The sequence below is a fragment of the Salvia splendens genome, chromosome 15 (assembly GCF_004379255.2).
Source record: "Salvia splendens isolate huo1 chromosome 15, SspV2, whole genome shotgun sequence".
Classification (NCBI taxonomy): domain Eukaryota; kingdom Viridiplantae; phylum Streptophyta; class Magnoliopsida; order Lamiales; family Lamiaceae; genus Salvia; species Salvia splendens.
In genome coordinates, this window is record NC_056046.1 from 7,776,776 (window position 1) to 7,789,274 (window position 12,499).

The window sequence follows — 12,499 nt, forward strand, 5'->3', positions numbered from 1 at the left end:
TATGAATATTTGAAAAACCAAAGTATTTGAAAATCAAAGAGATAGACTTCTACTCAACTTGAGTAACCAATGCTATCCTATCACAACCAGAAAACTCTTCAAAATTTTATAATGGAAAATGCTATTAAATACTAATCCTTTCGTCCCATAAAAATATGTGTACTCCCGATTTTCGTCTGTCCCAAAAAATATGTGCATTCTATTCTTATAAAGTTATCCCAATTTATTATATTTATATATCAACTTATTTACAATTTATATCACTATTAAGCAGCTAAACACTACTTTAACTACCCTTCTACCCTCTCTCTACCAATCTTGTCTTAATTCCCGTGACATATCAATTGCTCATATTTTTATGAGACGGAGGAAGTACTTCATTTGTCCCTGAAAAGTACTGTATAAATTTTTAGTTAGACACGAGTTTTAATGCATAATAAGTAAAGTAATAGAAAACAAGAGGATAGTTGAAGTAGTATTTGTCTGAGCTATTATAAGTAATTAGATTTCTAAAATTAGGAAAATCATACTTGGGAGTGACTAAAAATGAAATAAAACATACACTTTTCAAGGATGGAGGAATTTACGAAGCATTTATTCATTAAATAATACATGGTATGGATATTAGAAAACAAGATACACTTGGTGTTTGGATGGCCTCGTCCTCGTGACTTGAATAACAACTATAGTCGGTATGACATATACGACGATCTATCTCATAACCGAAATAACCTCGAGTTCAAGTCCGAGTAACAATTACCACCAGCTAAACTATGTCCTTGGTCTAGTAGGTGGGAACCTCATTAACTATATAGTCGGTGACGGGTGACGAGGGACAACCTCATGACTGAAATACCCTCGAGTTGAAGCCCAGCCCAGCCCAGCCCAGCCCGAGTTTCCTATGAGACCAATTAAATTTTGCGGTGCCATAATCCGTAGGATGCGGACAGCCTCTTGACTGAAATGACCCTCGAGTTTCAACTATACGACATCGACTAAACTACGCTGTTTCTCCATTCTTCGTCCTTGCGCTCTGATCGAGTTCTCCATTGCGAGGCCTTGACCACCACAGCACAAGTAGTTGTTCATCAACCCCAAGTTGAACGACCTACGCTTCTTCAGCTTCCTCTTGACTGTCTCTTCGCCAAAGTAGGGGGGGGGACTCGTTCAAGCTCGAGGGCCCTGCGCTACCAAAATCGACCGGAGACCACCACGACGAGGCGCTGCACGGCGAACCGAGGTTCGATTTCGGAAGCACCTGCCCAGCATTGTGTGGAAACCCTACACCAAATTTCTTCTTCGAGGAAGGACTAAGAACACTCTCCTGCACAGATAGAATCCTCTTGTTACTTGGCTTTGAAAACTGCTCTCTGAGCGAAATAGGGCAGTTTTTCGTCCTCGGCTGAATTCCGCGTGACTCGGCGGAACAGCCACTGTCGATGCTACCAGCATCGACACTTCTTCGCCCGCCTCGGCGGAGCATAGTCTTGAGACGCCTCGTGGCACTAGTCATAGAGCTCGATTTCTTGAGCTTGGACGAGCTAGGTCGAGGCGTGGACAATCTCTCGTCCGAGTAGCCACAATCAGTGCTCACGAGCTCGGAGCTAAAGCACGCTCCGTGCTCGAGCCTGGTGTACAACACGATCTCCGCATCCGGGATCCGGAAAGAAGTCCCGGGGCTTCCTCCGATCCCACGCATCCTTAAGTGAGCACTCCTCACCGCGCCATCCTCACGCCCGCACACCCCTCCGGCCGAGACCAGCCTCCTGATCAAGATCTCAGTCGAGGCCGATCTCTGCCGTTGCTTGAGAAGATCCAGAGGAGTGTTCCCTTCACCATCAACAAGGTTCACATCTATGTACCTAACCGAAAGCAACATCTCAACAACATCAGATTGAATGTTCTCAACCACAGCCATGTGCAGAGCAGTTCGACCATCGTTGTTTTGGACATTGACGATCTCTTCGATTCGTACGAGGTCTCCACCAACTATCTCCCTCATCAGCTCCATCTGCCGGTCCACACGCCTAAAGCTCGGCGGGTGGAAGCCCGCGACCGCCATGTGAAGGAAGGTGTCGCCGCAGTTGTTGGTGCGCAAAGCAGACGAAGGCGAGGCGGAGACAAGCACCTTCATCACGGCTAGATGGCCGCGATAGACCGCAACGTTCAACGCCGTGTTGCCTCGATCATCCTCAGAGTCGATGATGTCGTAGGAGGATATCAAGTTTTTTACTATCTGCATTGTTACAAGCAGCATATACGCATTCAAGATTGAGAATTTTATAGATCACAAAATCTAACAACTTCATAGCATTTCTATAATTACTCAAATTGATTAAAGAATAAGCTATGTAAAAGCAGCAATTTCTCAACAAATTAATGTAGTCAACATCGAGAATTTTATGCTATAACACAAAATTTGACAAAGATTTCACCTGAATTTGCCCTCGGCCGGCGGCGGCGTGGAGCACGGTGGAGCCCAGCGAATCCCTAAATCCCAAAACATCCTCACCATCACCCAAAAGCTCCTCCAGCACCGCGGCGGCGCCGCCTCTCGCCGCCGCGTGGACGGCCCGATTCATCATCTCCCACTTAAAAACCGACGAGACCTCCCCGCGCCTCCCCTTCTCCGCCACCGCGGAATCGAAAATCAGCCGGAAAACCTCCGCGGCGCCGCCTCGCGCGGCGGCGTAGAAGATTTCGGTGATCCCATACTCCCCTTCTCCGAAGACCAAGAGGCTGTCCCTCTCCAGCAGCTCCTTGACGAAATCCAAATCCCCCGCCGCGGCGGCGGAGTAGAGGAGCCAGCCGCCGTAGCCGGCTCGGATTAGGGAATTGTGGGCTCCGTTCTCGCAGTCGCGGAGGAGTTCTCTTGCGACGGTCGAGCGGCATTTGGAGACGCCGGAGAACTCGTCGTCCCAGACGGATTCGAGGCGGCGGATTCGGGGGAGGGAGGTGAGCTTGATGAGGAGATTGGGATCGAGGTGGAGGAGCTCACGGACGAGGTCGTAGTGGCTGTTGGCGGCGGCGCAGTCGATGGGGGAAGCGAACCACCATTGATCGCCGGTGCTCTCCCATCTCAGAGGGAGGAATTTCGGTGCCATTTTGAATTTTTGAGACGAGATTATCAAGATTCGATTTTTATTTCGATTTTATAGGGAAATTGGATCGAAAAAATCGCGTTGAAGGATTGTTGAGATTTGGAAGAGAATGTAAACAAGATTTGTTTTTATTTCTATGAGTTGAGACAGGGAAATACAGAGCTATTTTCTGCAAACGTAGATTCTTTGCAGGTGAAGTGAGAAATCATAACTTAAATTCCACCTTCTCTCTTTTGGTGGGATTGTACTGTAATATTAAATGTTTTGGATTTTGTTGAATGTGTGAAACGTAGGAATTATTATCGCAGTGCTGTTTCTCCACTGAATTTATTTTAACATCTCTTTGCAGAAAAAAAAAAAAGCGATTCCGTCACATTGGCGGCCCCATACTCCAGCCCGACATCATGTGAGGGGATTCAATCAGGGTACGCAGTAGCCCGTTAAGGGGGAGACCTTAACCCACTGGCTGCCAGAAGCCCATCTCCCAAGGCCTCACACTTGCCTGAAAGATGGAAGCAACTATACGACCGTAGTGGAATTCTCGAAGACACACAAGAAACAGAACAATAATTCCAATCGCAAATCGGCGTTTTCATGGAAAAAATGTCTTAGCATGCCTCAACAACTAGTACTAATATTATTTTAATTCGAATTGGGCCTTGTATATATTTAATACGATTGATCTAATAATTATAAATTCGATCTGTCTAAGTAGTATAATATTAATGCACATTTGTCAGATATTTATGATTTATACAATATGATACTTTTAAAAAAATGGGATAGTGGAAAAATGTTGTTCTTTTAGGTAGTTAGTAGATAGTCGATGGAGAGTGAATCAAATTAATAGAATTGACTTTGGAATTAGAAAATTGGTTGACAGAGGAGAGCATAACTACGACACAAATAATTTTCAATTTTTTTAGGTATAGTATTCGCCGACAGTCTAAGAGGAGTATTTTTATTTGTCGCAACGTCGATCCATTCTCCTCGTCCTTTCGTGTTCACCTAAGAGAAAAGGAAAGTATTGATTTAGGAGAGACATATATATGCTATTAGTGAATTGCAGTATACTACCTACATTACTACTATAATTGATTAGTCGATTGTCTATGCATGATTTTGAGGTTATCTAGTTGGATAGATTTTGTTAAGATATAGGTGATGAGAACATATGAATAAAGATGGCAAGAAAATGTTTAATAGACTTTTTCAGATTTTGGAAGCAAATAATTTGGATTTATGAATTTCATTAAGTTATGACTGAATAATCCGTCAACGATAGGTAACTTATTGTTGAACATTCCATGTGAATTTCATATTTTAGTCTTTGGGGTTATAGGCATGATCTTGTGTGATGTGATATTTCGTTTTCCAATTTATTTGTTGACTTGTGCAATGGCAATATCAACTCCATTATCACTTTATGGTTAGAAAATTGACTATTCATGGGAGTAGATGCTATTGGACTAAAATCTGTAGGCCCATAGGTTGGACTCAACTCTAAGTTCTAATAGGCTTCATAATAAGCCCACATAGGCCCAATTATAAGAAAAAAATATATACTCCATATTTTTGTGTTGAAAATCTTGTCAAGTGTATAATTTTTTTACGTTTTTGCACAGTAACAAGTCGTATATACATTTAAACGACAATAAATTCAAAATGATATTTAAGTTTATCAAAAATTACATTTCAATCCCTAGTTGTACGGGGATATATCGAAGATTGGCGATTCACATTAGAAAATTTTTAAAAATTTACATATAAATCGACGAAAATAAGTTTAATGTGGAATGCAAATTAGCATGCAACACATTAGAAATAAAGTGATTTCTAAGTATGCTTGTAGGGATAAAAGAAATATACTTGTATATTATTTTCTTACTTAATATACTTTCTATCAAATCTAACTATTTATTAGTATAATTTTTGCGGAAAAGAAACGCCCAACTTATAGTAGAACGGAGGAAATACTATCTTATCTTATAGTGGACAAAGATTTGCAAGTCCAGCTACTCCAGTTTGTGGCAATGTGCTTTATGCCTCTGAGCATAACCCGACCCAACTATGACGGGGTGGGTCAACACTTCAAATAGTTAGTATTATATTTTCGTGTATTATGTGATACCCTAAATTTACAAGAATAAAGAATAGAATAGCATGAGATCCTTAGTAGTAGTAATAAAGTAGAAACTTATCTACAATGGTGTGATACAAAAGATACACACAGGCTAAGCTTGCTGCTCCGACTAAGCAGCTTATTGTACACGATAAAAGCTCAATGCCTGCCACGTAGACTTCCACCCTGGCAAATCCATCATGCCACTGACGCCATGTACTACCTCCGTCCACCAAAAATAATCTCTATTTATTTATTGTAAGTTTTTTTCTTTAATAAAGTGATTTTCATTTTCTACTAAAAATACTTCAATCATATTTTCTTACCATCGGTCTACTTTTACCAATTTTGCATTTAAACTCGTGTCGTGCACTATCAAGACTATTTAACGTGGATGAAAGTAGTATTTATTTTACGAGTAGCAGCTAAAATAGATTGGATTTTTACCTGTAACCCCATTCGTTGTCGTACCAGGACACAAGTTTGACGAAATTGTTGTTCAAAGCAATGCCGGCTTTAGCATCGAAGATGCTCGACCTGCTATCACCAATGAAGTCCGTCGACACCACATCGTCTTCCCCGTATCCCAATATGCCCTTCAGCTTGCTCTCCAATGCATCCCTGCCAAGTCCACACAAAACCAAACCACATCAATATTCGAGTCAATTGCTTCCTCCCAAACCAAACCAACCAAACTCACTTGATGGCAGCTTTGATCTCATCATAGGTGGCCGCCTTCTCTAGCCTCACAGTCAGGTCCACGACTGAAACATCAACAGTTGGGACCCGGAACGACATTCCCGTTAGCTTCCCGTTCAGTGCTGGAAGCACCTTCCCAACAGCCTTGGCAGCACCCGTGCTGCTTGGGATGATGTTGAATGACGCTGCCCTTCCGCCTCTCCAGTCCTTGCTCGATGGACCATCAACCGTCTTCTGTGTGGCTGAACAGATCACACAACGAAAATTAGAGAAACTGCAAATCATGATCATGAACATAATAACAATATATAAGGCGAAAAAACTGCTGCTTATTACCCGTTATAGAGTGGATGGTGGACATTAGGCCCTCAACTATACCAAACTTGTCGTTGATAAACTGCAAGAAGCCACAAACGTAATTAGCTAAGCTTCTTGGGAAGAAAAAGTATACTAGTTGTCACTAACCTTGGCCAACGGGGCAAGGCAGTTAGTCGTGCAGCTAGCATTCGAGACGATGTTTAGCTCAGGCTTGTATTCTTTCTCATTCACTCCATGGGAGCATCTTTGCTTGGAGCAGAGATCACCACTTTCTTAGCACCACCCTGGTTTCAATCGATCAACCCAAGGCGCCCTTTAAGAACATAATACGAAACTAGACTGAACGATTGAACCAACCAGCTGAATCGAAGGTCTAGAATTCATGGAAGCTAGACTATACTAAACACAATCTACACTATCAAATCAACAAATTTTCACCCAAATATAGCAAGAATGGACATGGATCATATTTCAAGAATTCATAGAAATTGGATTATTCATCATGCACAAACCAATCAACTAATGCACCTAAATATGGCAAGAGTGGGCAAGATCAATACTCATCTTGCAGAATTACTACAGGAATGATACTTATAATCCAAATCCGAAAATCGAATACTACTAAAATAGAAAGAAGATAAACCGAGCAGTAGCCTTATCTCTGTCTGTGAAGACTCCAGTAGATTCAACAACAAACTCAGCACCAGCTTCAGCCAATGGAATCTCCTCAGGATTCCTAGTAAATAGCAACAAACATAAAATCTCTTACCAAATAAATAAAGCAATGTTACACATAGGCATGATTGAGTATTACTACACAACAACACATACAAAACCAAAATCTTTTCTTTTTCTCATTGCTACATGGCACATATAGTATAATCCAAATATATTAACAGCCAAGTTGATAAAAAAACATAACATAATTTATAGAGAAAAAAATTGAGGAAAAAAGTCTACCTGCACTGGAATACTTTGACAGAATTTTCACCAAAAAGAAGGGTTTCATCCTTCACCTTAACTTCATGATGCTTCCATTGACCATGCACACTATCATACTTGAACATGTAAGTCTGCACACACACACATACACAAATAAATTATACAAACAATCACATAAACATGTCAATAAGTTAAATAAATCCCAGCAAAAAAAAATCATGTAAAATTACCATGTAATCAGTGTTAATAAATGGATCATTGACAGCAACGAGCTCAACATCATCCCTTTGCAGAGCAACTCTTGCAACCAAACGCCCAATCCTCCCAAACCCTGATGAAAAAATTGAAAAAGATTCATTTTTTATTGTATATTAGCAAAGACCTTTTCAGATTAATCAGCAAAATGGCAGAGCAAGAGAATAAAAGCTCGTATAAAAACCATCAAACAAATGGAAAGATACCAACTTGAGCTAGAAAATCATACCATTAATCCCAATCTTGATCTTTCCCATATTCTAGAATAAGAAAATGATAACAACAGAGTCTTGAAATGAGTTTGTTTGTTTGTGTGAAAGAAAAGCAGAGAAGAAGACTATGGAGAGTTGTAGCAAAGGAAGGAAGAATTTATTAAGGTGCTGAAAACCGCTTTTTTTGTTATTTCTTTTTAAAAAAAGAAAAGAAAAGAAAATTCGAGCACTTCTTTTAGACTTAGATTCGACGTGATAAATTACGATTATCCAATTTAATTCTTGGAAAACAAGTCAGAATTTTCCATTTACAACAAATGTTTGTTAAGAATGCAGCCGATTTACAACATCCAATTTTAGATGTACTTTTCCAAATGAGGAATTTTATACTAGTATATTGTTAAAACGGTGGAGAAAAAAGAAGATTGAGAAAAAATGAAGAGAAATTCGACCCGGAAATAAAATTTCGTGACAGCTATAACATAGAGGTTAGGACACATGTTTTGTGACATGTTTTAATGAGCTTCTACAACCTTCTTTATCAAACTTTTAGACTATATCATGTGACCATTTCCCCTCTAAATACGTTATTTGTTAATATAATTTCGAGGTCGTAAGTGTAAATTTAAAATATATGAATATTTCAGTAATCGAATCTGTAGCATATAATTTTTTATGCAAGAAAATACATGGTTATTTATTTAACTAACCAGATAGAAAACTTACAATGAGATTCCCAAATTTTAAAAGAGAATGATAGAAATAAAATATTATTTCTTCTCAATAATTGCTATTATTTTTTTAATTATTTGTTAGCATGACATTTCACACCGCTTTATACGTTATACCTATATTCCACAGGTTGTAAAAAAAAACTAAAAATGCTCTTTTAAAAAGATAGGCTTTCTTTATATATTGGACTTATTTTAATCGTCTTTTATCATAATTTAATAATGTTAATTCAGCCCACTGCGAAGTGAAAATAAAATTAAAAAAAAAAACTCTACTATGATTTGTACATTTTTTTTTGTGTGGCCTTCCACTTTTTTTTTCCATTTTTCCGAACTTTCCTTTATTTACCCAACTTCAATTAACAATACCCAAATTATCTTTTCTCTAATATTTTATTAATTTATACAGCCTTAAGACTATTGATAATAGACGGATGGGTATAGTTTACATGGAGTCACCCACCAGATTCGAACATGAAGCAAAAATAGCAAGATTTTTTAAAAAAATCGACCGTTACCCAAAACCATTACTATAATTTATTTTATAAAGATATTTTTTATGGACGAAAGTAGTACTATGTCATATGTTCCATATAGAATGTGGCAAGCACAATTTATAGGGCATAACAAACACCTAAAGATTCATAGTGACACACTAATGAAGTAACAAGCATGAATTATAGAATAGACATTAATAACTGATATACATCATACAACAATTCAACAAAATCCCACATTTACACTAGAGTTTCAAGGGTAAAGAAATGCTAAATTCCATTTTTGTACTAAAAAATTACTTCCACATTTCCCCTGCAAATCATGCTTACCCTAATTGTTACAAATGTCGGAAACAAACCACGGTCAATTGGCCCCACGGTAGATAGCTCCGGGCAACAGCTCGTCCATGCTATCGACGTTCCTATATCCATTGTACTCTCTCAGATAAGTCCACCCACGGCGTGAGAGGAAGTCACGAAAATCATCCTCCGTGTAGAAGGTTTTATCCTCAGTGTGCGGCATCGGCCCAGATTCCTCATAGAAGCACACTTTTATCGTCAGCCCTGCATCCAGCAACGCGAATCCATCATCAAGATTCAAGAAATCTCATGATGTTTAACGTTATGCAAAGGTCTCCTTCTCTCTACCTTCATCAACGTGGAGAGTGTAGTTTCCAAGAGGCATGTCTCTGTCGAGTGATCGCACCACATTATCTTCATCTTCCAACCAAAATGCGCGTTTAGTCCTTAACCTGAAAGCAGATTTGATGGCTTCCTTGATGGCATCTGCACTGCCATCAATCCCTATTCTTTTCGTATACTCTCCGAGTTTAACTATTATCACCCTTCCATCATACGTATTAGTCTGTTCGCCTGCGTAAGAACTCAAAACATAAATTACATAATTGGTTAAAGTTTGTGTTTTCAAGCACGACGTTAGACTAACCACTTCCGGGCGTCTCCCTCCAATTCCACGGAGAAACTCCACTCGCTCCAACAGCATCAGCAGCAGTTATAGCAAGAGGGTGCCCCTCATGGTCCAAACGTCGCTCTAAGTTGAGAGTCGACCTGCCATTAGCTGTATCAAAATAGCATTTATGTCATCAACATTATTAGGATAGCTAAAACAATTCAATTTCTAACTCATATCTACGACACACGAATAATCAAAATCGCAGTAAAGGAGCATGTAATGACCCAAAAATACCCCCATTTTTCAGGGTTTACTGAGTTTCTTTGTTATATGTAACTAGGCATGAAACATATCGATAATGAGACAAATACATCTTCATACTTTTCACTATTTCAGTTTAAAAATCAGTCGTGACTACAAAACGACAAAATCAGTTGGATATAGCGACCTTGAAAAGACGGCAAAACTTCAACTGAGATTTACCAAATCCGAAAGCAAGTGAAACCTACTGAGACTTTTAACATACCTTCTACCGGCCCAAAAGTAAGACTGGCGTCATCAATACCTGTAGACGCCAAATAACATAAATGTATGCTAGTTAATGAGATTCATATAAATCAGGAAACTCTAATGCATTTAGATTGAAGGGAATTTATCGGTGAAAACACAGCACGTGGAAAGCGAAAAAACATAAATACTCATAAATAATCTAGATCAGATATGGTAGTAGAATCACGAGCAGATACAAGAACCCCAAGGTGATAACCACCACAGTGCTAAACTATACAAGAATCATCTCAAAAATTAAATATAGATACTATAGAAGAAGATTTGAATTTCTTGCGTTCATAATACCAAGGATGAACACGACATATGAACCAATATTTTTAAATAGGGTTTCTTTATCATTGAATTCATATTCCACCAACAAAGTAGGCCGTAAAAGGATGAGAACTAACTCATTCACATCAAACAAATGGAGCTAACAACCAAATCGTAAAATTCATCCATGATAAAGTTAGTATTCCAAACTTCAAAGATTTCCCAAAGAATCCTTCTGTGTATGAAAGAATACGATATACTACATGACAAACGAGTTCAATTGGTATCCTACTTCTACTGCCACTGTTGAATTGGATACAATCATGAATCTCGATCATCCACAGAGAAACTTAAAAGCAAAGAGGATAGACGAGGCGAGTGCATGCTCCTTTGCCAGGAAAAAAAGAAAATGAAAAAACACATACGACCAACACTTACCATATCCATTTGACACAAGACTTATACCTAAAAAGCATCCATGATAAATTCAGTAATCAAACACTAAGTTCCTTTTTTATGTCCTTAACTGATAAAATACTGTAGAAAAGGGTAAAAACACCAGGGGGGAAAACAACACACGAAGCGACTAAGGACATAAAACCATGCTACATTTCACATACAAAGTTAAAAAAGACCCAAGTTCTGCAGCACTCCAATCATCAAACAAACACATATCATTAGCAAACATAGAAAACCAAAACACCTCAAAATCACACATCTCAAACAAAACACCGATGCCATGAACTCCTCCCTTTTTCACTAGACACAGCCATGAAATCATCAACATCCAAAACACAAAACACACCTATCCACCAACGGCAACGTAATGCATAAAAAACTCCACTCTACTTCAAAAAGAATAACATACACCAAAAATCAAATAAAACCAACTTCCACATCTCTACATCCCTACACACTGCCTTATAAAAACAACAGAAATACTAAACAATCATCCAAGCAACACATACCAAATACATCAAACAAAACCAAATTCCACATCTCTACACTCCAAAACCAACCATACTAAACAAAGTCAGCAAAAACTCAAAAGATCAAACCTTTATCAGAAAACTGCATAAAGGAATCAACTTTGGGAGCCCCAGCACCATTCCCACCTTCAGAACTCTTCCAATTAGGCGGCCCATCTCTGCTCCTCTCCCTCAAAATCTCCTCAATCTCCTTATAATAGTTCATCTTAGCCGACCCATTCCCACTCCCATCCCGATTATTCTGCTTCACCTTCTTGAATTCCTTCAACAAATTCCTCCATTTATCAGTACACATAGTCGGAGACCTATCAAACCCTTTCTCCCTCATCTTCAAAGAAATGTTATCCCACAAGTGCTTGTTCGATTTCGAGGTGTTGAACAGCATATCTATCTCTTTCCGCAAAGAAATGAGAGACCTCGTCTCCTCCTGCACCCACGTCTCGGCCCTTCTCTTCGGCGCGGAGGGGTGGCTGGAAGGAGCCACGGCGGGGGGCGGGACGGCGTCCTCGGCCACGAGGGGCGGCGATCCGTCGTCGGGGAGGTGGTGGGGGATGATCATGGCGGTGTTTTGGAGAGGCCCGGCTTCTGGTTTGTAGAAATCTACGGCGGATTCTTGCTGCCGTTGGGGTTTCTCGGACATGTACATGTTTTTCTTGATTTCTTAGTGGATTTTATGATTTGGGGTTTTTTTCTTCAAATTGAATTTGTGATGAATCAATTCGATTTTGGATTATACATTATGACGATACGTACCTCAATTTCTAGGTTTTGCTCTATTTTCTTTGACATGGACTTGAGTAGGATTTAGCTAAACTAATAATTACAACGTGCTATTGTAGTAACTAATTAATACTCTGACTATGGATAAACATACTAAAAATACAGGAGTTAATTCAGT

The 12,499-nt window shown here is 39.3% G+C and overlaps 4 protein-coding genes across 7 annotated transcripts; all 4 read right to left on the reverse strand.

The window, feature by feature from the left end:
* Positions 1–578: 578 nt before the first annotated feature.
* On the reverse strand, positions 579–3,816 carry LOC121768709. The gene is made up of 2 exons (XM_042165244.1): positions 2,436–3,816; positions 579–2,236 (listed from the first exon to the last, which is right to left on the reverse strand). Exons 1-2 carry the CDS (start codon positions 3,102–3,104, stop codon positions 1,109–1,111), a joined length of 1,797 nt encoding a protein of 598 aa, XP_042021178.1. The 5' UTR covers positions 3,105–3,816; the 3' UTR covers positions 579–1,108.
* A 128-nt stretch (positions 3,817–3,944) lies between these two features.
* LOC121768712 (glyceraldehyde-3-phosphate dehydrogenase, cytosolic-like) lies at positions 3,945–7,819 on the reverse strand. 4 transcript variants are annotated; one of them, XM_042165249.1, is made up of 8 exons: positions 7,667–7,818; positions 7,413–7,513; positions 7,201–7,313; positions 6,388–6,976; positions 6,259–6,319; positions 5,924–6,164; positions 5,671–5,844; positions 3,945–4,109 (listed from the first exon to the last, which is right to left on the reverse strand). In XM_042165249.1, the coding sequence occupies exons 5-8, from the start codon at positions 6,281–6,283 to the stop codon at positions 4,106–4,108; spliced, it is 444 nt and encodes a 147-aa protein (XP_042021183.1). In that variant the 5' UTR covers positions 6,284–6,319; positions 6,388–6,976; positions 7,201–7,313; positions 7,413–7,513; positions 7,667–7,818; the 3' UTR covers positions 3,945–4,105. The 4 variants fall into 4 exon arrangements, with proteins under 4 accessions (XP_042021183.1, XP_042021182.1, XP_042021181.1 ...); XM_042165248.1 differs by lacking the exon at positions 3,945–4,109 and adding an exon at positions 5,201–5,409 and having other exon boundaries at positions 7,667–7,819; XM_042165247.1 differs by lacking the exon at positions 3,945–4,109 and adding an exon at positions 5,201–5,442 and having other exon boundaries at positions 7,667–7,819.
* On the reverse strand, positions 6,862–7,694 carry LOC121766649 (glyceraldehyde-3-phosphate dehydrogenase 2, cytosolic-like). The gene is made up of 4 exons (XM_042162925.1): positions 7,667–7,694; positions 7,413–7,513; positions 7,201–7,313; positions 6,862–6,976 (listed from the first exon to the last, which is right to left on the reverse strand). Exons 1-4 carry the CDS (start codon positions 7,692–7,694, stop codon positions 6,862–6,864), a joined length of 357 nt encoding a protein of 118 aa, XP_042018859.1.
* A 1,225-nt stretch (positions 7,820–9,044) lies between the features above and the next one.
* Positions 9,045–12,376, reverse strand: LOC121767187 (trihelix transcription factor GT-4-like). Its single transcript, XM_042163404.1, has 5 exons — positions 11,671–12,376; positions 10,317–10,355; positions 9,824–9,955; positions 9,526–9,750; positions 9,045–9,441 (listed from the first exon to the last, which is right to left on the reverse strand). Exons 1-5 carry the CDS (start codon positions 12,245–12,247, stop codon positions 9,242–9,244), a joined length of 1,173 nt encoding a protein of 390 aa, XP_042019338.1. The 5' UTR covers positions 12,248–12,376; the 3' UTR covers positions 9,045–9,241.
* Positions 12,377–12,499: the final 123 nt, after the last annotated feature.